This window comes from Mesoplodon bidens (genome assembly GCF_964165515.1).
Source record: "Mesoplodon bidens genome assembly, chromosome: 2".
NCBI lineage: Eukaryota > Metazoa > Chordata > Mammalia > Artiodactyla > Ziphiidae > Mesoplodon > Mesoplodon bidens.
The window spans coordinates 121,558,609-121,586,321 of NC_138177.1; the positions used below are offsets into that span (position 1 = coordinate 121,558,609).

Below are 27,713 nucleotides of genomic sequence, written 5' to 3' on the forward strand. Positions count from 1 at the left end.
TGTCAATGGAACAACAAAGCCTGGATGACAGCACATCCGTTTACAACATGGTTTGCTAAATATGTTAAGCCCACTGTTGAGACCTCCTGCTTAGAAAAAAAGATTCCTTTCAAAATATGACTGCTCATTGACAATGCACCTGGTTACCCAAGAGCTCTGATGGAGATGTATGATGAGATTAATGTTGTTTTCATGCCTGCTAGCACAATATCCTTTCTGCAGCCCATGGATCAAGGAGTAATTTTGATTTTCAAGTCTATTATTTAAGAAATATATTTAAGAAATAAGACTCTTATTATTTGATAGGATTCACTATTCTAGATGTCATTAAGAACATTTGTGATTCATGGGAAGAGTCAAAATATTGACATTAACAGAAGTTTGGAAGAAGTTGATTCCAACCCTCATGGATGACTTTGAGGGGTTCAAGACTTCAGTGGAGGAATGAACTGCAGATGTGGTGAAAATAGCAAGAGAACTAGAATTAGAAGTGGTGCCTGAATATGTGACTGAATTGCTGAACTCTCATGGTAAAATTTTAATGGTTGAGGAGTTGTAACTTATGGATGAGCAAAGAAAGTGGTTTCTTGAGACTGAATCTACTCCTGGTGAAGGTGTTGTGGAGACTGTTGACAGGAAAGGATTTAGAATATTACATAAACTTAATTGATAAAGCAGTGACAATTCTGAAAGAAGTTCTCTGGTAAAATGCTATCAAACAGCATTACATGCTGCAGAGAAATTGTTCATGAAAGAAAGAGTCAATTGGCGTAAACATCATTGTTGTCTTATTTTAAGAAACTGCCACAGCCATCAACCTTCAGCACCCACCACCTTGCAGTCAACATCAACATCAACGTCCACATCAAGGCAAGACCCTCCACTAACAAAAAGATTACTCACTGAAGGCTCAGATTGTGGTTAACACATTTTTTTAGCAATAAAGTATTTTTTAATTAAAGTATTACTTTTTTAATATAATGCTATTTCACACTTAATAGACTACAATTATGTTGTAAACGTAACTTATTTATGCACCAGGAAAGCAAAAAATTCACGTAACTCACTTTATTATGATATTTGCTTTATTGCCATAGTCACCTTATTGTGATGATCTGGAACCAAACCCACAATATCTCTGAGGTATGCCTGTATTTCCTCTTGGTTTTAAATAATTTGAGGGCAGGGACTTTGTAACCTTACAAAAGCCCAGGGCCTGTTACCTAATAAGCACTCTGTATTTGTTGCATAAAATAATTGTATGAAACTCCTTCATGTCTGGCAGCTGGCATGCTGACCACCCTCCTCTCAGTTTTATCCTCTGGCCTTTGAAACACAGTGGAATCCTCCATGTTTCATATGGGGGTTCTGGAAGTGTGTGTGTGTGTGTGCGTGTGTGCACAGGAGTATAGGGTAAAGACTGGGACAGTGGTGCTTTCTCGCCCCTGGGCCTTTGCATATATTTCCTTTTCCTAGAACAGTCAAGTTCCCTCACCCCCTCTTCACATGACCTGGCATTTATTAGGTTTCCTTCTACTGGCTCAGACTTCATTTCATTTCTGGTTTTTTGAATTGTCCCCCTACTCTCAAGTTTTGATGTACGCCCTCTGTGATCACAAAGCATGGTGTGTTTACCCCTTTCTGAGCACAGGCAAATGTCTATATGGTTCATTTAAGGATAAAACTTTGCTAAACACTACAGTAGCGAATGATGCCATGCACTGCACTAGGTGCTTTACTGGCTTTGTCTTATTTAATCTTTAATAGAAACTCTATTATTTCCCCCCTTTTACAGATGAAGAAACTGAGGATAATAGTGATTAAACAACTTGTTGAAACTTATAGAGTAAAAGTAGCAATAGAACACTTAAACTGGATCTTTCTGTTTCCAGAGGGTAGGGTGAGTGGACAACCCACTGGTAACATGGTCTCAAAAATGATTAGAAACAGCAGGGCATTTTTAAAAGAATCAGCCCTTGTGAAACTAACTTAAACTTTGGTGGACATAAGCAACAGAGTGTGATAGAAATTCTTTAGTGCAGTTTTAATTTTTCCCCTCATGTGATATATCAAAAATACATTTAGAAAACACAGCACTTTTTTGCCAAGTGCACAGGTTCTTGTGGACCTGCCCATAGGTGTTTGTTGATTATTCCCTGACAGGTCAGCCCCATACCTAGAGCTGTCTACCATGATTATCACTGACCCAGCAGAAGGGCTGAATATTAAATATGAGCATAAAACTAGCTTTGGAAAATATGGGCATCCAGAAGCACATAGAATCAAAGTTCAATATTCTTTTAGTGAATTTGAATTTTGTTTAGAAGTAATTCGAATGAGAGTTACCATAGAAATTATCAGATTAGATTATGAGAAGGGAAAAAGGAGGCTTCCCAAAGGTAATCAGCTGTGACATCAAGGAGTAGCAGTATTGGCACTACTTGGTGATATTTTGCCTAAGCATTATTTACACCATTTACAATAGCCAGGACATGGAAGCCACCTAAGTGTCCATCGACAGATGAATGGATAAAGAAGATGTAGCACATATATACAATGGAGTATTACTCAGCCATAAAAAGGAATGAAATTGAGTTATTTGTAGTGAGGTGGATGGACCTAGAGTCTGTCATACAGGGTGAAGTAAGTCAGAAAGAGAAACACAAATACCATATGCTAACACATATATATGGAATCTAAAAAAAAAAAAAAAAACAATTGGTTCTGAAGAACCTAGGGGCAGGACAGGAATAAAGACGCAAACATAGAGAAAGGACTTGGGGACATAGGGAGGGGGGAAGGGTAAGCTGGGATGAAGTGAGAAAGTGGCATTGACTTATATACACTACCAAATGTAAAATAGATAGCTAGTGAGAAGTAGCCGCCTAGCACAGGGAGATCAGCTTGGTGCTTGGTGACCACCTAGAGGGGTGGGATAGGGAGGGTGGGAGGAAGACACAAGAGGGAGGGGATATGGGGATATATGTATATGTATAGCTGATTCACTTTGTTATACAGCAGAAACTAACACACCATTGTAAAGCAATTATACTCCAATAAAGATGTTAAAAAAAAAAATCTGGTCATACCATTTCCCTGCTTAAAACCCTTCACTGCTGTCACAAAACCATCCAGTCCCAGGAGCATGGGGCACACCTTCTTACAGGCCCTTCCTTTAATTTTTAAATAATTTTCATTTACTGAGCCAAAATATCCTCCCAGAATTTTCAATCATCATCTGTGATTATCCTACCTTCTTAGCATCCTTTACAGGCTGATTGTTCACTTATCTGATGCCCTACATGCCTTTCGTTCCCCAGGCTGAGCTCCACTGGACAGTTGTGCCTCATAGAACATAGTTCAGTTTAGTGATTAAAGCAGAGCGGTCCCTCATTTGAATCCTGAATCTGCCTTTAACTAGTTGTGAGCTAGTTATCTAACTACTCTACATCTCAGTTTACTCGTCTGTGAAGAGGGAGGATAACAGTACTTTGCAGGGTGGTTTTGAGAGTTAAAATGTATAGTGCGTGTTATAGAGAGAGTTTACGGTACACTACAAAAAAGGGAAATGATCAATAAATATTAGTGATAAAAATGATTTGTTTCTGGAACTTTCCTGCTGGTCACCTTTCCTCCAAACAGCCTCATTCTCTTCGTTAATTTAGATATTATGTTTCTATTAATGAATATTTTTTAAACGGCCACAATTTTTTTGTTGTTGCTATTCAAAGATATAAAATTCTTAAGTCTCCAGAGAAGAGCTTGGAGGCTCAAATCAGTTCTTATAAGGAACTAGTTAAACTTAGAGTGTCTCAGGCCTGCTGATTCCCCATGCACTGTTTTCCTATTGCCTCATCCCTGAACATTGGAAAACTATCTTGCCAGAAGTCAGCATAGTTTGGAGACTAGTTTTGTTCTTACTAGTCACTCCAAACCATCATATTAAAGGCATAAATAAAATAATATGATGGTTCACATTTGGCTGCATCGTTAGAATAAACTGAGAGATTATAAATCAATATTTAGCATAATTGCTGAGATATGGCAGGTTTGGATGCAAATAAAAAAGAATGAAGAATGTAATATAAAATCATTTATATGATATCAGTTCAATCACCCTCTATAAAGTGGCAGGCAGCAGAGATTCATGGTTTAATTTTAGTTGGCAAAGAGTTTTCTTATAAAGCCTTGGAAAATAATTGACCCTATGTCAATTGCTCTCCTGTATTGGTCGTTCTTCAAGTTTCCTCAAAAGGTTTTTTTCCTGTCTCCCTGGGAACTTTTTCTTCTAATGCAATTTTGTAGCACACTGCAAAGGCACTTATTTGACAAAACCAAAACAACAAAACTAACATTGTCAGCAATGTGTGCTCATCCACACTGAGCATTCTGCATTAAAAAAAAAATCCGAATATATAAAGCATGATTTTGGGTCTGTTTTGTTATAGATTATTTTCAGTTATTATCCTGAAGCAGAAGAAATGTGATTCTTACACAGGGTTTTTAAAAAAAAATGTTATAGGTCAAGGGATTGGACCAATATACTTTGTTTTTATTAACTGATTAATCATTCATTCAACCAGTTTTGGCTGAGTGTTTACCGTGGGCATGGCTCCATTCTACAACTTGTGAGAAGCATACAGGAAAGAATCTTATATGAAACTAAAGGGAGTGATTAAACATGGGTGAAAGAAATTCTGGTGGAAGGTAGCAAGACAAGGACCCTAGGAAAGGGATAGGGACAATTTTATGGGAACTCCTGTGACATTCTGCATTTTCTTTTTGAGAACTTTGATCTGAGTTTACTGATGAATCATGCCTACTTCTAGAACCTCAGTTTCCTGAATATAAAATGAGGGAGTTGACTAGACCTTTTCATATATGAATTTCTATAATCCAATGATGTAATAGCTCCAGGTAAATCTATTTCCAGGACAGGAAACATAGATCATCTACTTCAGGAAGCAGTCACGGCATTTTACTTCATGGTGATAATAATTGTAAAGAGAAGAAGATTGAATTCTCCAGGGTCAGGCATCTTTTAAGGGGTAGAGTTAGAATTTGACCTCAAGCCTTCTGGCTCTAAATCTCATCCATTATTTTACTTTGGGCAGGAAGTGTTAGAGATTTATTTGCCTTAAATAATTACAGGAAAATCATTGCGCCTCTTAAGAGTTAAGGTGTCTGTTCACATATTTCTTATTTTCTCACTCTTAAATAACAGACATGCAGTTTTTAATGATAAAAAGCTTTTTCTCATTATTAGTGTTGCTTTCAGATATTTTATTTGAGGAATTTGTTCCAATTTAGATTTTATTAACTTCTTTGTTAAGACTCGTACTGAGATTCAAAATCTTCAACTTGGGTAGCTTGAGTGTGATGAGTTTCTTTGTAGAGTAGGGATTTGGTGGATTCTTGCAAATCTTTTCTGATGGACAGTAAGAGAGGCGTTCGGGTTGGTGGAAGGAGCTCCATTCCTCATGAACTGTAACATGAAAGCAGTCAAGCCACAGTATCCTGTGATTTGTTTAACTTGCTTTCCCAGTACAAGCACTTAATATGTGAGTTGCAGAAACATTTTATCTGGCTGGAAACCTGCCTTAGCAGTGGAAATTTGATATACACCCTCCTTGGACACTATCAAACTCTACAAATTGCAGATTTTGTGACCTCTGAATAAAACTGTGCTCATTCACCTAAGTCTCACTTGATTCTGTTAAGCATAAAATAGTGTAATCAGTTTTTCCAGATTGGTAGGTGAGTTGAACCTTTCCATTTGTGGCAATGTAAAGAGATATCTTGCATAACATTTCTTAAAATGCTGCTGAAAAATGTCAGTGTATTTGTTGAGTCCTTATGTTTTTTTTTTAATTAGGGATAGGAAACAGTTGAATAAGAATATGAGCCCCTTTGGTCAAATACTACATACAAAAGATGAATTTCTGGATTAAAAGGATGTAAAGCATACATGTTGGCTTATATAATGAATCATTTTATTTATTCCATGTGATATATCTTGCCACTTATTTTTATTTATTTTTTTTATTTATTTATTTTTTATTTATTTATTTTTTTGCTGTACGCGGGCCTCTCACTGCTGTGGCCTCTCCCGTTGCGGAGCACAGGCTCCGGACACACAGGCTCCGCGGCCATGGCTCGCGGGCCCAGCCGCTCCGCGGCATGTGGGATCTTCCGGGATAGGGGCACGAACCCGTGTCCCCTGCATCGGCAGGCGGACTCTCAACCACTGCGCCACCAGGGAAGCCCTTGCCACTTATTTTTAAATTTAGTCATTGGTGTGCTGGTAAACTGGCTTTTCAGAAAGAAAAAAGAGCCCTGATTTGTAGTGTTTGCTAATTTCTGTGGTGTAAATACTCCCAAGCTGGCCAATTTCAAGCTTACAATGGCTTGCAAAATTCCTGAACATTTTAACAATTGTCTTTTGAGAGCCAGTATAGGCAAGCTCCAAAACACCACTGTTAGTGCATTTTAAGTACACTTTTATATGCTCTCTAATTGTTTTATGCATAAAATCCTTTTATCTAACCTCATTTTGAGGCTTTTAATGGTGGGGACTCTGCCATATTCTTCTATATGCCTTATTTTTTCTCTTTCCCAGGTGTATCTAAATATGTGTAGTAGTAAACAAGGGTGGAAATCTATTTCATTAATACTAAATGATTTTTTTCACATTTCATATTACTAAAATCATTTGCAGTTTACAGTCAATGGTATGTCATAGTATACTTGGTAAAACTTTCTTCTTTCTTAGTGTTCTATATAATAATTATTTGAATTTAATGAATGTGTTAAGTGCTGAATAGATGGTGTTTGACATGAATATAATTATGTCCTATGGGATAATCTGTCTTTTCACAAATTAGATTCACCTAAAGCAAGTTACTTCTCTATTATTATCCTTATGAGAAAAAAATGTAAATTGTTTGAAATGCTCCTTGGTGTACCTTTTGTTCTTTTGTCTTAGTGCTTACATGTGGCATATCAAAATTAAATCAGCAAAGTAGGTCCCAACTTGTTTTGTACATCCTGGTGTGGCTCCAAGAACTGCCTTCCTCTACCTGGGAAGTGTACTTTTTGAAAGTGGGGATCATTGGCACGATAAATCACTGGACAATATACATCATAGCTCAAACGCCATCACATTCAGTGTCCAGTGTTTCTGCTTCCTGACATTTGGATATAGAAAGACCTTGTGGTAGGCAGGATACTGGCCTCTAAAAGATGTCCATGTCTTAATCCTCAGGACATGTGAATACGTTACTTTGCATGGCAAAGGAGGGATTAAGGTTGCAGATGGAATTAAGGTTGCTTAGCAGCTGATCTTAAAATAAGAAGATTATTCTGGATTAATCTGGGTGGACCCAATGTAAGTAAGCACAAATGTCCCTAAATGGGAAAGAGGGAGGTAGAGGAACCAGAATCAGAGAGATGGCATCATGAGAAATTCTTGACTGGCTTTGGCAATGGAAGGGGGCCAGGAGCCAAGGAATGTAGGCAGGGAATGTGGGCAGCCTCTAGAATGTGGAAAAAGAAAGAAAAAGAATCCTCCCTCAGAGCCTCCAGAAGGAATGCAGCCTTGCCGACACCTTAATTTTAACCCAGTGAGACCCGTGTCAGACTTCTGACATCCAGAACTATAAGATAATAAATTTGTGTTGTTTCCAAGCTACTAGCGTGTGATAGTTCTGTACAGAGCAATAATAAATAAATACAAATTTCATTAATTCAGATGGGCTAAGTCACAAGATTTTAGCTAAATAAAACTGGTTGTGTTAAAAACATTCTTTGTGTTCTCTCTGAACAAGTGTGCCAGGTAATTTGTAGTATAAAGTAGATTGCAGAAATATATATATTTAAGAGAGTAAGATGATTTAAAGATTTCAGTACATTGTTTTTATGCTAATGATATGGCTAATTATAAATGACAGGTATGTATTTGCTAATTTTCATCTGAAGAATTTTTATTTAAAGTTTTCTTATCTCTGTATTAGAAATTGGTGGAATTTTATCTCTGTAAATATTTAATGATTCACATTTTTCCATTATTATACTTAGCATCCTGATCCCCACCTTAGCAAGCCCTTATAAGTGTGTTTCACTGTGATTTGATGTATATTATCAGGGACAAGTTTTAGGTTACATAATCTTTGGCAAGTGACTTAACCTAAGTCTTGTTTTCCTCATCTACAAAATGGAGACAGTTATGCCTTCTGTTATGGTCTCATGTTTGTATACTCCTCAAATTCATATGTTGAAATCACAATCCCCAATATGATGGTATTTGGAAATGGGGCTTTGGGGAAATAGGTCATGAGGATGGAGCCCTTTTGATGGGATTAGTGCCCTTATAAGAAGAGACATCAGAGAGCTTGCCTCTCTCTTTCTCTCTGCCATGTGAACAAATGAGAAGATGTGGTCATCTGCACACCAGGAAGAGGGCCTTCAACAAGAATCCGACCATGCTGTCCCCCTGATCTCGGACTTCCAGCTTCCAGAACTGTGAGAAATGAACGTCTGTTGTTTAAGCCACCCAGTCTATTTCTGTTACAAAGCCTGAATAGACTAAGATAGAAATTGGTACCAAGAAGTGGGGTGCTGCCATAACAAATACCTAGAAGTGTGGAAGCAGCTTTGGAACTGGTAATAGGTAGAGTCTGGAAAAGTTGTGAGATGCAAAACCTTTTTTCTCCAGCTTTATTGAGATATAATTGACATATAACATTGTGTAAGTTTAAGGTGTACAGTGTAATGAATTGATACACATATATATTGCAAAATGATTTCCACAGTAAGTTTAGTTAATGCTACCACAGCCTCAAATAATTACCAATTTTTTTGTGGTGAGATCATCTAAGATCTACGTTCTTAGCAGCATTCAAGTGTGCAATACAGTGTTGTTAACTGAAGTCACCATGCTGTACATTAGATTCCCAGAACTTATTCATCTCATAATCAGAAGTTTGTACCCTTTGATCAACATCTCCCTATTTCTCCCACCCTTGAGCCCCTGGCAGCCACCATTCTATTGTGTTTATATGTTTGGATTTTTTTGATTCCACATATAAGTGAGATCATACAGTGTTTGTCTTTCACAATTTGACTTATTTTACTTAGCAGAATGCCTTCAAGGTCTGTTCATGTCACAAATGGCAGGATTTCCTTATTTTTTATGGCTGAATAATATTCAAGTGTATGTGCGTGTGTGTGTCTGTGTATGTGTGTGTATCACATTTTCTTTTTCCATTTACCTGTTGATGGATACTTATGTTGTTTCCATGTCTTGATTATTGTGAATAATGCTGCAATGAACATGAGGGTGCAGATACCTTTCTGAGATAGTAATTTTATTTCCTATATATATGTACCCAGAAGTGGGTTGCTGGATCATAAGGGAGTTCCATTTTTAATTTTTTGAGAAACCTCCATACTGTTTTCCATAGTGGCTACACCAATTTAAATTCTCACCAACGGTGCATAAGGATTTCCTTTGCTCAACATCCTTGGCAAAACATGTTATCTCTTGTCTTTTTGATAATAATCATCCTAACAGGTGTGAGGTAATATTTCATTGTGGTTTTGATTTACATCTACCTGATGGCTAATGATGCTGAACACCTTTTCACGCACCTGTTGACCATTTGTATGCCTTCTTTGGAAAAATATCTATTCAGATCTTCTACCCATTTTCTAATCTGATTATCTGGGGTTTTGTTTTTGCTATTGAGTTGTATGAATTCTTTATATATTTTGGATATTAACCACTTATCAGATATATGGTTTGAAAATATTTTCTCCTAAAGGGACTTTTAAGGTGATTCTGAAAAGGGAGCTGGAGAGGAAGCATCCATCTTCTTACACAGCACATCATATACAGAACATTGGTAGAAATATGGATGGTAAAGGCCATTCTGATGGAGTCTCAGACAGAAATTAGGAATATGTTATTGGAAACTGGAGGAAAGGTGATCCTTGTTGTAAAGGGGCAAAGAACTTGGGTGAATTGTGTGAGTGTTCAAGTGTCTTGTGGAAGGCAGAACAATCGAGGCATAGACAGGGAGGTTAAGTCACGTGCTCCCGGTTGTGGAGCCAGCAATGTTGGAGCCAGGATTGGACTGGAGCTGGAGTCTTGACCACTACATCCCTCTCTCTCCACAGAAGTAGACAGTGTGGGGCCCAGCATGCTGGGAGAGAAAGTTGGGGCTCAAGAGATTCTTCTATCAGTATAGTCCAGGATACCTTACCCTCATCATGTTTTCCTTGGACTCACTCATGTTGAGCAATAATCTTGTTTTGGAGCTTTTCCATTTTAGGAAGATGGAAGAGCTATGACAGTTAGATATTGCTCACATTCCAGAGGCCTGAAAGCAAATGAATGAGACTACATATGTGGAAGAACTTTGTAATCTGCAGAATGGGATAGAGATACTATACTCCTTCTCCAGCTGAAGGCGTGGTGTCTGACATGGGGACACTCAGTAACTATTTGTGAAAGAATTAACCTATGACACAGGAAGAAATCAAGTACACACACACACACACATACACACATACACACTGTATGTGCATGCATACCTTTCCACTGAATTTGGAGCACTGTGAGTGTAGTGTCTGTGCTACCTCTGGATCCCTGGTGCTGTACAGAATGCCTTGAGAATAGTACACAATAAATGTTTTCTGATTAATATGATAGTGCCTTTCCTGTTAGTCTGGGTTTCTATGGAATACTCTTTCTCTCTTTGGGGGCAAATGGAGGGCTTGATAGGAGTTGACCTTATTAGTTCAGAGCCCCAATTATGTCATCTACATGGTGGGTGGCAGGGGTTCAGGGGTCAAGCGTTTAAAGGCTATAGCTGGGAAGGCGGCTCTCCCAGTGACTCAGCAGCTGCTCCTTAATACTCAGGCACCGCAGGGACAGGGAGGTGTGGATTGAAGTGGGAGAAATGGGAACCATGATAGAGATAGGGTTGCTTTGTTTCCTGGGGGACAGTTTTTTCCAGTGCGTTGAGCCGGAAAGGAGGTCTTTCTCTACCCAGTGAACAGAGGTTGGTAAATAGTCTTGTCCATCATATAAAGAAGCCAACGAGTTGGGCTGGTCTGGCCAATTAGTTATGGGCCTTTGTGTAAACAGCATGGCTTTTGAGTGATGTGGTCACAGTGGCCGGGTGGTCACTGTGACCAATGTGGTTGTTGATATTATGGATTGGAACAGGAGAGGATCACAGGACTGAGGCAGCATGACCACAAAGTCCAGCTTTGGCAACAGATGCAGGCAGTAACTTACAAGGGGAGTAGAATGCTCAAGGTGCAACACAATCAAAAGCCCAGGTGAGGTGACCTCATCTGGCCCAGGGTTGTATTGAGTTCAAGGAAGAAATGTACATGGCGAGGAGAAACAGTAGCAGTGAGTGGAGAGGACAAAGGCAGAAAGATCAGAAGAGCTCTACTAAATCAAAGTGTGGCTGGGTCAGTAAAGCTCTTGTAATTGAGTACATGCAAAAGGAGGCTGCAAACCCATACCAAGCACCCATGAAGAGGAGCAGAGTGGAAAGGATGTGACAGATCATGGTTGTGACTGAGCCACAGGATTAATACCCTCTCCCTGTGAAGGAAGCTTGGTGGTCAGAATGAGGTTGACATTTATATGTAGACTGTGGAAATGTTTGCATTAGCTGCTGTCTCAGTTTGTTCAGGCTGCTATACAGAATGTCATAAACTGGGTGGCTTAAACCACAGAAATTTATTTCTTACAGGTCTGGAGGCTGGTAAGTTCAAGATCAAGGCACCAGCAGATTTAGTGTCTGGTGAGAACTCGCTTCCTGGTTCACAAATGGCCATTTTCTTCCTGTGTCCTCACATGGTGCAAGGGACATGGGAGCTTTCTGGAGTCTCTTTTATAGGGTGCTGAGCCCATTCATGAAAGCTCTACCCTCATGACCTAGTCACCTCCTGAAGGCCCCATCTCCTAATACCATCACATGGGGGGATAGGGTTTCAACCTATGAATTTTGGGGGGAAACATATTCAGTCCATAACAACCATTTTACTAAACCTGTATATAATTTTGTATTGTTTCTTGTTAGCAAACAATTCATTTATCTAAAGTTTCAGTTAAAAAAATTAAGGTAGGGCTTCCCTGGACGCCTGCACGTCCAGAGCCTGTGCTGCGCAACGGGAGAGGCCACGACAGTGAGAGGCCCACGTACTGCAAAAAAATAATAATAAATAAAAAAAATTAAGGCATTGTCTGAAAAAGAAATGGCTGAGCCTGGGGAGACCCAGCTGGTTATTATTCATAGTCATGGAAAAAGATGCTTTAAAAATGGCATCCCAACCAGGGACCTTCAATCTTTCCTAAACAGGAAAAGGTGAGAAAATCATTGTGTGCAAAGATTTCAACTCGCCTGGATCTATTCTACTTGTCAGTAAGACTGGAGGGGCATCACACACAGAGACTCATTCAATAGGAGCCTGAGAGAGCAGAATTAGAATGAGGTGGTGCCAAAGCTGGCTAAGCTTTGTTATTAAGACCTAAATATTAAAAGTGTTTCAAAGTCTGAATTAAAAGAATGAGGTATTTTACAGTCAACAAGGAAGTGGAGGTCCACGTTATCTTAACATTTTGACCCTACTACATTTAATCAGGGTTTTAGCACTCATAGCTATTCCAAAACTATTGATTTTTTAAAATATGAGCCTGAAAAACAGACAAAAGACTATATATGATATCAGTCTAATGATTTATCTTAAGAATCTGTGAACTGTGGAATCATGATTGTTAGGACTGAGAGACACCTGCTCACCTTTCTGAAACGAGTTGCTGAAAAGGTATTCTGAGATTCAGAAAGGGTAAGGGATACAACGTTGACCTTTTGGAGACAGGAAACCTTTGATGAACTATAGGACACCAAGATGGTTCATTTAAAAGATGGTTTCAAAGCATTATCTGGGGCTGGTTTTGTATGTGCATTACTGAAGCTCTCAGGTTGTCTTTTTACGTAAACCCAGTGAAATAATGGTTTCTGCAGCTGTTCATGGGTCTGCAACTCTCATGTGGCACCTTGGCTTCTGGGCTTTGTAACTGCTTTTCAGTCTCCTTTGTGGACAAAATTAAACTCTCCTTACCATTTGACAGCATGGAACTTTCCTGAGATGGGCATTAAGGAGAAAAGAGACAGGAAAAGGTCACCAATACCATCTCCATGCAATTAAGGCAGTGCAAATAGCTAAATAAAATTGTTGCTAATGATATTTACTCGATTCTATGAGTCCCTGTTCTTGTTTCAGAATAAGTTAGAGATCAGCTGCTCATGAAATGTATAGATTATAAATCTTTGTGGCAGGTAATAGGGTATGCATTTGTTTTAGGACAACTTTATGTTAGGACCATGTTTAGGCTTGCGTGTTTTCTTTCTGTCCCTCTGTCTCTTTGTGTCTCTCTATATACACACACTCACATTTATACATGTGTGTGTATATATATATATATATATATATATACACACACACACATATGGATGCACATGCATGCATACATGTATACATACATGTATATGTATATGTGTGCCTGCTTTTGTAAGATAATAATTAATGAGGGATAGTTTAAAACTTAGAAAAAGTAGTTTCAAACTTTGTTTTATAGACTTATATTGACCATGTAACCAAGGAACCAATCTGTCCTCTTTTAAATGAAAGACCGTAAAAATCAGCAGTAATCTATGAACTTTATTTTTTTGGTTCTGGATGTGGAATTAATGAAATTGTCTGGATATATATGTGGAAGTTAACACTTCTAAACTGCTGAGCTTAAGTTTAGTTTGAAATTTATACCAGTAAGAATGAGTCCCAAACAAAATTGTATCTTCATGTGTTGAACACATCGTTATTTAGGTACATAATAAATAAGTAAGGATGCTGAGAATAATGCTCCATCCTGGCCTTCAAATCTAGCAGAGGTATTGGAGGAGGTCATTGAAAGGATGTAACTGCCTCAAGCCGGACCTGGGCAATCAGAGACTCCTTCCCCTCTTCCCTGTCCTTGGAATGCATATGTTCTGCCCACCATTCCCACAGTGGGGACCATTTTCAAGGGTGCAGACTTAAGAGAGCAATAAGTTGTGGAGATCATCGGGACCTTGTACATGACTGAACCCAGTTAAGGCCTCTGTATAAACTTTTAAGATTCTGATGGGCAGGTGTGGAGAGCAACTCATCTTGCAGCTGCCCAAGACAAGTCTCTTAAGGAAGTTCCTTTGCTTATTAAACTTGCCACTTACCAATCTGGAGTGGCTGCCTTTTTTTTTCACTCTTCCCTTGCCCTCTGTGTGTGGGTGCCAGTTTGCAAACCAACAGCAGTAGACTAAGAAATAAGCGATAACGTACTGTGGGTGCGTAATGGAACTCAAGGTCTTAGAGGAACAGAGGGGAGGGTAACACAGCACACCCAGTTTGTATCAGGGGATGTTTCTTGGGAGAAGAGATGCTTGTGCATCACAGATGTTCTCCATTAGCTAATATCTGCTGAGGGAAAGGACTTCCCGGTAGTGGGGCTGTACATTGTGTCCTGAAGACAGGAGAGAATATGTTTAGGGAGTGCAAGGAAGTTTGAGTGACTAGAATTTAGGGTGTGTTACCAGAGGCAGAAGGGTCCTCTGAGGAAACCCCTACTTTTCCATCAGGCTTCCTCCACGAAGACTTTCTTGACAACTGGAGTTGGTGGTCTCCTTCTCTGTGTCCCCACGATTTTTTGCATGTTTCTATTATTGGATTTTTCATAACCAATTTAATTGTTCATGTCTGATTTCCATACTTGTCTGTGGGATAAAACAGCGTCAGGGCTGTCTCCCAGTCCTTATCATCAAACCTAGAAAACAGTAGGTGCTCAATACCTGTTTTTTAAGCACATACGTAAATGACTGGCTGGCTGGATGAATGAACGATTATGCACAGTTTGGGGATGAGAGTCAAGAATTGCCTTGGTTATCAAGCAACACTTCATAAAACCTTAATGGTTTCATTTTTCTGTTCCAGATTACTTGCAGCATATAATAGCCTTACTGATAAACACCTGGCTGGATATTTTAACAATACAAGGATAAGGCGGCATCTCTTGAGATCAGGGCTGGTAAGGTTTGGTCTCATTTCTACCTACCCTCTTGTTTCATTAAATCCAATAATTCCCTATCTTTTCTGGTTTCCTCTTTGAGCTTATCGGTGACATCTTTTCCCTTCCCTTATTTTAGAAAAATTACTTCCTTTCCAAAGCTCTGATTTATCTATTTGAGGCTGTGTTTCAAAAGATAGGAAGAGAGGTCATGATGGCTGCTAAGGCAACTTATAAATTATTGAGGAAAATCCCTATGGGTTTTCAACAGCATATGTCATTTGTTTATTTACCCACTCATTTATTCAACCCATATTTATTGAACATATTGTATAAACCAGGAACTGTTAGGGAATAAGGATAGAAAAGACTTTACTGTCTTCAGAAAAAAAAATATTGTTTTTAATAATCACAGGATATGGTGTGGAAGACATGAACAGTTCAAAATTTTCCTTTAAATTTTTAAAAACTCTTTCATTTCATGTGATGGTTTATTGATACATTAGTGTCTTTCATTAGCTCCAAAACTATCATTTCCAGAAAATTTCTACTTCTCTAAATGTCTATAATATAAAACCTTTAAAAAACACTGTAGTTTTCCATTCAAAGTAAGGGGTGTGGTTATAGAAAGTGTGACTAACAATTTTAGCTGTTTACTTTCTTAAAACACTGTGGGTTTCCTTAACTATTGTTGCCATGGTGTTGAAAGGATATGCATTGCATTTTTAATTGTTGTTTATGTGCTTGGCACTCATCTGGGTAGTTCTCAGAGAGCCTGCTTTTTGTCTCCTGGGGCTTTGTTATCAGACATACCTGGCTGAAACCTGGCTCTGCCATTTACAAGACAGAATGTTCAGGAAAACACTTAACTTTCTCAGCTCCAACTTCTTCAGTTGAAGGAAGATAATAAAGATAATGATACCCCACCCTCAAGATTGTTGTAGCAATTAAAGATGTGTAATAAATGGTTGTTGTAATTGTTGTGGTTACCATTAACACTACTTCTTCAGATAAAAGTCTGTGAGCTTCATATATAAATGAGAAGGACTTTGTATTTACTTATCAACGTCATTAACAAGCACTTATTGAACACTGATTATGTGCATGGCAACTCAAACAGGAAGGACACAGCCCTTTCTCTAGAGCAGTTCAGATACAGTCCCTGAATCAGGAGTGTTCAGCATCACCTGGGAACTTGTTAGAACATGCAAATTCTAGAGCCCCAGCCCAGATCTGTTGAGTCAGAAACTGTGGGGTGGGGTCCATCAGTCTTTTTCAACTTGTCTTCCAGGTGATTCTTCAGATGCTGGCTCAAGTTTAAGAACTTCTGCCCTATAGGAGCTTCCAGTCTAGTTGGGGAGATTAGATACTCCCAGAGGAGAAATATCAATGACAAGTTACTTGCTAAGGGAGGGGCAGTGCAGGAAGTTCTCAACAGTTTTTCCTGGTTGGATAGTCATGACATGATATCCCATGGACAACACATTTCAAAGACCGTAACTGAGTTATTCATAATTCCAAGCACACTTTCTATAACCACACTGCTTTCTTCCATTAGAAAATGCATTCATAAAAATGATGATCAATAATCAATCACTCGTAGCACAACTCTAGCTGATCTCGATACTCCAATATGTTGCAACAACAGTGCTAAAAAACTAGTTATCAAAATTAAGAAATATGTGGACTTGAATTAGGTATGAAAAGAAGAGCAGGGTTTAAATAAGTGACAAAGAAGATGAACATTCCAGGAAGGATAACATCCTCAGTTTAGGGAAGATGTAGAAAAATAGAACAAATATGCCCATAGGAAGGAATACAAGAAAAACAAGTAAATAAAATTCAGAAACTATCACTCCTGGGACTTGCAGTGATGTCACTTGAAACCAATCTGAAATACTTTATATCTGCAGTACTGTATAATCTGAAAGTATCTGAATCACAGCAAATTAAATTACATTCTGGGCTAGAGAGGGAAAGAGGAAAAACAGTGTGAAATCAAAGTAATGAAACCAATTATTTTAAAAACAAATTGATGAGATCCTCTGTAGCTTACATGTTTTGCCCTTCAAAGTATTTCCTGTGAGATCATCAGTCCTGTGATCACTGCTCCTATTCACTGTTTCAAGGTAGCACCCCACGCCTTCTTCCCGAATGTGTTCAAAAAAAGAAATGAAAAGAACACCTGAGTTCCATTAAGGGAAAATTGTTACTCTAATGAAAACCTTGTTTTAAACGTCAAGTGCACCACCTGTATGTGTTTTCACAATGATGGGTATATGAGACTGCCTTTCTTTTTTTTTTTCCTTATGAAACATTCATTAAAAGTGAAAGTTTATCAGCCATAGCACTACACCTCATTAGCCTTAAAAGACATTGCTTCCTTCTCTGTCTAATCAACTGACGGTCCATCTCTCTCTCTTAGGGAACTAACAATACATTTTCTGCTTTGTATTTCTATGTATGTTTTATTTATTCATGACAGATCACAAGAAATGGGAGGATACTTTCTGAAAAGGAATATAAACTAAATATCATGAAGAGAGATCACCAAAAATATATCCGGGAGTGCTTAGCCCAGGCTATTTTCCATAAGGTTCTTGATATGGAGGTACAAGTATTAACTATTTTCTTTACAACTGATATTTATTAATATGATAATTAGTAATACTTTCTGTACCCAGAAGCAGGGGAATTCTTCCTATATTTCATTAAAAGGGAATGGAACAAGGTGACCTGAGAAATACTCTATATCTCTCTAGGTAGTGAGGAGACAAGACACTGAAGTAAGCATTTCTTCATTTCAGTTAGGGAAAACTATGGACATCATTGTATATTGTGTGATATTTAATTTAACAAATGTAGAATTTTAATCCGTAATGGCTACTTTAAAACATAGCAGCCCTCACCATCTGTACCTCAATTTCCATTTGCTAAAAAAAAAAGTGACATCTGTTTAAATATCAGTAATTCCACTGCCATGAATTATTTCGGATTTGTTATTCTTTGAAGGCTCCGAAGCTCAGCCGTATGCTAAGTTTCAAGGAGCAGGCATTGAAACATCTGCTGTCCCTCCTACTTTAGGCCACATTGGTCAGCACAGATTCACAGATTCACAACCCAAGTATCAACAACTTTTTTTTCAGTCTGACATGGCATTTTTAGAAGGATATATAGCTAACTTGATAAATTATTTTAGCCTTGCTCCATGGAACTTGTAGTTTCAAGCATCAATACCATTTTAATGTCTGTGAAAAAGCATGTCACTTCTCGGCTTGACCAAGTAGCAGTAAATCAGAAAACTCGGCTCATAAAACCATTGACCTGTGGGTGCACTAAACATTTATGACCAACTGTAGAATCATCAGTAAACCAATACTAAGTGTAGTGCCACTCAAAATATTTATTATTATGCTACTATTAAATTGAGCAAGTGTTGTGCTCTCTTCAGATGTATATGATTTGTTCATTTAGGAATTCATTTTGTGATTTATGTCATGTGCATGAATTACATAGAATCATTGTTTATGGCTCCCAAATTCACTTCTTTATAAAAGTATTAGTTGGAGTTCTACAAATAATGTTGAAAAAAATAGTACAGTGTAAAATTAATTATACATAATTTCAAACTTAATCAGTAGGCACCAAGTTCTGTCTTAGCCTTGATTCTTGAACTTTCATTTTCCAAAATTTCCTATAATGCACACATCATAACTGTTAAATGTGCTGTTATTAAAGAGTCTTTGTGTATTCTTAAAGTTTGGAATAAATAGCTTAGATAAATGTTAATGTGTAATATATAATTTTATATAATATATAATATATTTATATAATTTAAAAATAAAATATTTCTAAATTGTTACATTTGTCTCACATTTAGTTTATGGTGATGCTGTTTACTAATGTTGTTGTATTATTATTCACATATTCATTCATGTAATAAACATTAATTGCAAGCTTACCATGTACCAGTATGGGGCTATGTGATGTAGCTGTGAGATATAATTTTTTTAAAACTGCTGTAGAAAGTGATCAAATGTTAGAAGAGAGGAACAAATAGACTGAGCTCAGAAAAGAAGGGAATGATGATTTGCCTCTGTGAGGGTCAGAGGAAGCTGAACAGAGGTCCTGCTTTTTGAACTGAACCTGGAGGACTGAATGAAACTTGATATGAAAAGATAAGCAAGGCATTCCAGAGAGTGAAGACAGCAGGTGTGAAGTTACAGAGGTGTGAGGGGACATTGTGGATGGAAAGGAAAACTCATTGAGGCCAGACTACACTGTGAGTTGTTTGGAAGAGTGGCAGGAAGTGACACTCTCCAATAAGTTGGGGCCCTGTTTCTGGAGGCCTTCAATTCCCAGCTAGGTTTGCAGTGTAGGTGATGAAGCGATGAAACATTTTTCAGCACGGAGTGAAATATATGAGCAGAGCTGTTTTAGAAAGATGATGTTGCTAAAAATATGGAAGGTGGATTAATGAGCTGGAAAAGATTGGAGGTGGGAGGTCAGCTAGGAAGCTGTTGCCAGAGGGTGTGGGCTAACAGCAGTAGTGGACATACTGGGGCGATGCCGCTGCCCACAGGGATCTGGAACAGGGAGAGAGACCGACACTGCCTGGCTGAGGAACGGGGAAGGAGACACCCAGGGCCACTCTGAGGGTTTTAGCTTCGTGGTGTGGGCGTTGCAGGAAATTGGGAAGAACAACATGGACTAGATAACAACCTTCAAACAGTGGGAAAACCTGATAGAGTGGTGTCCTGGAAGCCAGGGGGGTCTCAAGCTGCAGAATGGTTCAATAAGATGACTACTGGGAGGTTTTTATGAAAAAAAAAAAAAAGCCAAACAGGAAGTTAGTGTCAGGTAGACCAAGATTCAAATTACAGTTCCACCACTGACTAGATGTATGACCTGGGGCAAGTTCACGACCCTCTGCTTCAGTTTCTTCATTCCTAAAATGACACTGCTTAGCAATTGAAATTGTTCAAGAAGAGATGATGCACACGAAGCACTTTCCCAGAGCACAGATACGCACATAATGTGAGCTTGATCAATAAAATTATGTTTCCGTGCAGTTCTGCATTCTACTTTTATCAGCATTACATGTATTTTCCATTTTTTAAGCAAAATCTGAAGGCTGAATAATATCCCATTGTATATATGTACCATATCTTCTTTATCCATTCATCCGTCGGTGGACCTTTAGCTTGCTTCCACATGTTGGCTATTGTGAAAACGCTGCAATGAACATGGGATTGTAGAATATTTCAATTCTTGAATATATACCCAGGAGTGCAATTGATGGATCATAGGGTAGTTCTAATTTTAATTTTGTTAGGAACCACCATGCTGTTTCCCATAGTGGATGCACCAATTTACATTCCCAACAACAATGTACAAGGTTTCCCTTTTCTCCACATCCAACTTATATGAGGAATGTAAACTAGTCAAACTCATAGAGGTAGAGTGTGTAATGGTGGTTGCCAGGGCCTGGGAGAGAGGAAAATGAGGAGGTATTACTCAACGTGGATAAAGTTTCAGTTATGCAAGATGAATAAGCCCTAGAGATCTACTATATAGATCTATTGCCTATAGTTAACAATACTGTGTCGTATACTTAAAAATTTGCTAAGAGGATAGATCTTAAGTGTTCTTATCACAAACTAATAATAATAAAGAAGGTGGGAGGAAACTTTTAGATGTGATGGATATGTTTATGGCATAGATTGTAGTTGAGAGTTTCACAGGTATATATTTATCTCCAAAGTCATCAAGTTATACACATTAAATATATACAACTTTTTGTATGTCAATCATACCTTAGTAAAGTGCTTTAAAAAAAAATCAAAACAAAAGAACCCCCAAATCTTTAGGAACCTTATTTTAATAATTATATTCTATTCCATTATATGGATGGGCCAAAAACTTAAACCATTCTCTTTAAAGTTCATGTTGCTCCTGAATTTTTGCTTTGAAGGGAAAAAAAACAACAACCTTTCAGACAACATATTTGTGCATAAAACATTTTTTTATTATTATTCAGACTTCTCCCTAGGTTTAGAAATGAAAGTTATGGGTTACAGAGTAGGAACACTTTTATTGCCTAATGTATGTTAGGAATTGGCTTTCCAAAGAGTTGTACCAATTTATATTCCCACTTGCACACTTATGCAGGTGATTCTTCTCCATCTCAATGACAAGAGGGGTAAATGAGAATACAGTTAGATAGTGGGATTATTTTCCTCTAAAAATTTCTTTGCTACAATTGATATGATTCTTTCCTCCACTCTTTCCTGTATGCTTAGCGTTACCATCAGCTTGAAATTAAAAAGAAACTGGAGACATTAGCTAGGAAGGAGCGAATTCAGAGATTTAAGGTAAGGAGCTACATAACTCTTTTACTTCATGATTTTGAAGGCCAATGGTACTATTATTGAAGTGGCTTGGGGGCACTTTATTTTGGGGTAACTCATAACTGAGGTCAAATGATCGTTCTACCAAGCTTAAATCTTGGCCACTATTATTACAGAAGATCATGACAAAAGAGGAGCTGCTGTGCAAGAGAAACTGTAAAAGGCACAAGTTATTGAAAGAAAAACTTGAAACCATTCTTCTCAAGTTTGAAATTTTGCTTTTGTATTTTCTTGATTGATTTGTGATAGAGGCCAAAAGATTTGTTTGTCATAAAAGGTAAAAATAGATGGTGATATTCCCAATAGACTGATAGACTCAAATCTATTTTATCTTAGTCAAAATGTACTCTTATTACAGAAGTGTTGTTAAATAACAGACAATAAGTCAGTTTTTCAAAATCAGAAAAGTTGGTGTGTAGAGATTTGTGGTTAAGTCAACTTTATCAGTAGTGTCCTATATCGAGGACTGATAGATTCTATAATTTATCTGCTGAAATGCTGACGGAAAAAATAGTTACTGGAAAATGGCTCCTGAAACAGTGTTCTATTCACTCTCGCCCAGATTCCCAGACATACTAACCAGATACATGGACACATTATAGCACTGGCAGAAATTCCTGATAGACACTTCATTTCCTCTGTACGATTTTTATTCGTAACATTTTCACCTATAGCTGCACTTGGCGAAAGACCTATATTTTAGGTCCCCCATATGTAATATATAACCCTTTGCTTATGGCATTATTTAATATTTTTTTAAGGCAGAAAAGTAATACTTTCTGGTAGTCTCTACTGATCAGAGTAGTGAGGAACATTGTGCTTCTTGTAATGACCTGCTTAAAGCAGATTAATAAATATTATTGCTGAAACTAAGGATACACTGCATCTGTAGCTATTACTGTGAGCATAGCTATTTCTTTGGATAAAGCATACTCAATTTCCTGCCTTTCACTACCACACCCAAGTCCCCAGTACAGCTGTAGAAACATCTCCTGATTATCATGATGGTCCTCAGAGGGAGTACTTTTGAAAAGAATGAGAAAGAACTTCTCTAGTCATATAACACCTCTTATCTGGCAGGCACTAAAGTAACCTAGATTACTAATTATGCATCGGTTTGTTAAATCACTTTCTTATTCTAGGGAGAGCACACAGGATGGACTATAGGAAATAACATGCCAATCCTGTCTCCCCGCCCCCCAGTTGGCCCCAAGACTAACCATGGCCATAGTGTTCTGGTTGATAAACGACATTCCAGTCCAGTAACACTGGTGAGTCACGTTAATAACACTCTGACCTGCACCATGCCAACTAATTAATTCATGATTTTGTATTACTCTCAGAAAGAAAGCTCTCTGGGTACATGGTTGTATCATCTTGGGAATCCTACTGAGTGAAAACATAATCTTGTATCCATTCAACTCTGTCTTTACTGGTTGTCCCACCTTCATTCAATATCACACCTGTCAAATCCATTTTGTTACTGCTAGATTAGTTTTCTTAAAGTGCAGATTACTTATGTTACTTACATGCCCAAATACCTTCACTGGCTCTGTGTCACCTATAGAAAAGCCCAGACTCTTGCACCTGACATTGAAGACCCCAAGCCACATGACATCAATTTGGCTATCCTAACACTTTTCCCCACGATTAGCCTTTAGCACCCTACAATGCAGCACAATTGAACTATTGGTTGTTCCATGCATGTTCTATATTTTCTGACCTCTGGATTTTTTTCTTGCTGTTTCCTCTACTCTTACCTTATCTTAAAGCTTCTTTAGGCATACAAATTCAATGGTACTGCACAACATGTCGGGCCAGATACTTACATCTGAGCTTCTTTTATCAAAAGTATATGCACACAGTCTAAGATAAAAATAATTAAATGTACAGAAATTCTGTTTAAAGAATTGCACACTGACATTTCATTGCACTTTGATTCATTTATAACCTAGAAGTGGTATTTGCTTGAAGGAACATAAGGTAGCTTGAAACAATATAGATACAGGAAAAGACTTGCAAAATATTTCCTGGCAGTTGTTGGTTTCAGCTTTAAATGAATTGATTTGATGACATCTTTATTCTGGCTTTGTGTGGCCTAATGTATTTCCTTGTTAGCGTGAACATTTTTTTGGATTGCACAATATTTGTAGAGGAATTGCAATGCTTTCACAGATTATTGAAGTAGGTTCATCACATATAGTGTTAAGCTTTGACATTTTCAAAAGATAAATATGTTTTGACATTTCTCGATGAACAGCTCAAGTTGTGAAAAGCAACTGTCTTCCCTTTGTTGTTATCATATTTCCAGGCTTCATTTAAATGTATATGTACACAAATAATTCTGTTATTGGGTGGCAAATTCACTAGACTCTCAAAAGCTTATCCTGGGTGAAACAAAAGAAACAAGGGCCATTTTCTATCTTCCCACCTGTGTCAGGGAGGAAAAACCCTTGAAAGTCTTTCTTTTCAATTTTCCAGCTGAACAGCCTCAATAAGTAGTTTATGATACATCCAGGAGATGTTAATGTGGCAGGAGTGAGAAAGTAATTTAAAATTACAGGAACCACTGACACCAGCACTTTAGCAGCCTTTCTATCTGGTAAGCCAGGATTCTTCACTTAATCACCCCCTGCGGTGCTGCTGTCTCATAGGGGATACCTATTGTGATCTTGGAATTGCAGTTCCCATGTTACAGAAATTCAAGTCCTTCTTTTTTGTTTTCCTAACTTGGTTACATATCCTCTGAATTGTATTCCTGACCTCCAGGTGCCATTGGGATAAAGATAATAATCCTTTTGGGATATTGCCATCCATTTTTCTCTTTAAACTTTCTTGAGTGAATAAGGAGAGCATATGGTGAATAGTTACTTCACTTGGTCACTAATTGCACCTAAACTTTCAAAATAGCATGTAGGCTTTTAGCTTCACCATGCCATTAAAACTGTGGAAGTCATTCAACTAATTTTGTACATGCTTGGAAAATTCACCCCAAGAGATCTTCTACTAAGAATTAGAAATGCTCAGCTAAGCTGAGTAATCACCAGGTAGTCAATTTCAATTCACATTCTGGTACAGTTTTGAAAATGTTAAGCTACAGTGCCATATATATTCCAAGAAAATATATTACGAACAGTTTAAAATATAGCAAATTTAAGGTGGCTCCTGATGTGAACTACAACAGTTTGTAGTTCACAGCTGTTAGTTGAACGGCGCAGATTTGTTTTTAGAGATACATGTAATCGGTTAAACATTTGACTGCCACATTCATCTAACTGAATGCAAATGTGGGGAAGTAACATTTAGCGCACAGCAGCCAATAGATCATGTTCTAGTTTAGAGTAACCTGCTTTCCAAGTCCTACATTCAGTGTTTTTGCGTTCAGTTGGATTTTTTGACAGGAGTGGGTTTTAAGGAATATTTGTTTTACAGAGATCAAAAGACTTCTTTTGGATGATCTGATCCCTTTGTTCAGAAAACTTCTAGTCTGATTTCTCTTTGTGGGTTTTAAGACCTTTCACCTTTTGGCTCATAGAGGATTGTCTTTTTTCTTTAAACCAAATGCTGCTCTAGTCAGTCCACTTGGCTTCTTGTCTAGGTTTGTATGTGGAGACCAACATAACGACTTTAACATAAGGATGCGCTCCCCGCTTCAACACACACACATGAGTCTCAGCTCCTGCACCATCTCTACTCTATGAGGTATCAAAAGCTCAGACTCCTTTTGTGTCATTGATCTGCCAAATTTAGTGTGTTGCCTTCATCCACGTATACCAAGATGGCATATATATCACCGTGTGGCTCTTTCAGCCAGAGAGAAGGGGATAAGGGGAAAGTGAAGATGCATTTCTTCTTTCTATGGGCATGATCTGGAAGTTTCATATAGCACTTCTGCTCACATCTTACTGGCCCAAACTGAGGCATACATCTATATGGAGTTTCAAGAGACGCTGGGAAATACAGTCTTTATTTGTGATCGGCATGTTCCCTAATAAATATTCTATTACATGAAGAAAGGAAAACAGATATTGGGGAATAGTCTCTTTGCTACCCTTCCCATGTCTGGCTCACAACTGACTCTTCTTACTTGGATGTTCAGATTTACCATTCCTCTTTTCTCCTTATCATTTTCTTCTTTTGCTCATTCATTTGGATAAAATGTAATTACTTCTGTGAAACTTTAATTTTTACTAGTCTCATTGGCTTATTCCAAATAACTTTTAGTTCTAAATTCTATTAGTTTTCAGGTATTTTGTTGTTATTGTCTCTTTGGCAGTATTTGTGTGGTTCATTTGACACTAATTGTCTCGTGCTGCCATTAGATGTTAAAAATTACTTTTTCATCTCACAGTGACTGGAGCTGGAATTCAATAAGTGTTAACAAAATCAGAGTTTTAGCAACATATAACATGCTTGTCAAGATGACGCTAAGACCAACTTTTGGTTGGTGGGAGCTGCCCTATCACCAGTTTTTATGTATTTATACAACACTTTTCCAGAGTTGAATATTTGTTGTCACCATTACACCATGAGTCAATGTAATAAATCTTATTCATTAATCATTTATATACTGTTGTTCTCACACTCTCTTACCCAAATTTGCATGTATTATTCTTAACAGGTTTTCTACTGTTTTATTGTAATAGAACAACTGGGTCAAACATCTTGTTTTTTCCATTTTTGAAACATTGCTGATCTTTATGCTAAAGTTACAATGTTCTGTCAGTGCTCCAAAAGACACATCTAATGCTCTGAACTGGCACTTTCAGTTTTCTCTGTAGTACATTCTTGATTAGAAAATGCATCAGTCAGGGTCTCAGCAGGAAACAGATGGCTCACACAAATAGGGTAATTAGGAAGGGTTTAATAAAGAAACTATTTAGAAAGATGTAGGTGGGGTTAAGGAAAACCAGCTGGGGATGTAAAGCATGCTGGGGTGAATACAATGGGAAACCACACCACATAGGCTTAGGGGGAAAGAGAGGACTTGGATACCAGAACCAGCTGGCAGGTTCTGGGAGAGGACTTCCTGATAGGAGCTGTGAACTTTGTTGGAGGGACCCAGCTGGCCCATCATAGCCTTGGTTGGGAAGGGTCCAGGAGCCTTAAGACCCCAGTCTCCTTCCCTCCTGTCTTCTGATCTCCTGCCAGTGTCTTTAACTGCCCAAATCCAACTGGAATCCTGAGGTTAGTTGATGTAGTCCATAAAGAAATAACTCCCAGCAGCCAGAGCAGAACAGAGAAGACAGAGAAGAGGGGCAAATGGATACTATCCAGCCTGGAAAACATCTCCATTTTGACAGTGTTTTCCAAAGTTGCCAGTTACAATTTTTCAGTTTTGTTTTCCTAGTATTTCAAGGAAGAGGTTGAATAAATGGTAATGCATTAGAAGTAAGTATTTGCCTTCCCTCTTTTTGAATTGTACTGTTTGCTTTTACTTCAGCACCAATCTTAAGACCTAAAGGACTTGTACTAGAGTTGATGTTGAAAACATTTAAACAAGAATGAGTTCATTTTAATCATAGGCCCTTAGATCTCTAAATTAGGAACATTATTCAACTTAACATTTAATTAAACAAAGCCATTCAATGTACAGCATCAATTAGGTATTGTAAGTGAGTTCACAGTGTGAGTAAAATACAGGAACCTAACAGAGAACATCTCCTTTATTGAAAATACTCTACAATTGTGGCAGTTAGGTATGTAGAGGACTTCCACACCATATGTTTTAGCAAATACATTGGGTCATGAGAGTATGTATAATGGAAGGACATAATTAAAGGTTAATCTGTTCAGTAAAAAGGCACCATTAATTAGTCTAGGCAATTTGTTGAGCTATTAATTGGTCCCAGAAACATGTCAAGATACTAATTTAAATGGAATTTTTTTCCTTAATTGTCTAGACAGCCCCTCGACCATACACTGCCCCAGGAAATATGCAGCCTCCAATTCGATTACAACCTCTTCCCAGTAATCCTGCAGTAGGAACTGCTCCAAAGGTAACTTCGGGGTCCAGATCAAAAAACTCATTGCTGGAAAATGAAGCTCCATTTCCCATTGGGGTAAATGCTTTTTCTTCACAGTCTTTAAGATGCTAGATTCAATTAATCTATTTAGTGAAATATATACTGTGCACTTATTAAGCACTTGCCATGTACGTCTGTTTAATTATTTCTTACTTT

At 37.9% G+C, this 27,713-nt stretch overlaps 1 protein-coding gene across 1 annotated transcript in view; it reads left to right on the forward strand.

Annotated features, from left to right (window-relative positions):
• ERICH3 (glutamate rich 3) overlaps positions 1-27,713 on the forward strand; it is a gene marked incomplete at its 5' end in the record, with an annotated part of 112,013 nt that overhangs the window by 21,246 nt on the left and 63,054 nt on the right. The window contains 5 exon segments of the mRNA XM_081214258.1: positions 15,049-15,142; positions 17,607-17,732; positions 21,424-21,495; positions 22,674-22,802; positions 27,435-27,593. Of these exon segments, the coding sequence (XP_081070384.1) occupies positions 15,049-15,142; positions 17,607-17,732; positions 21,424-21,495; positions 22,674-22,802; positions 27,435-27,593 (580 nt within the window).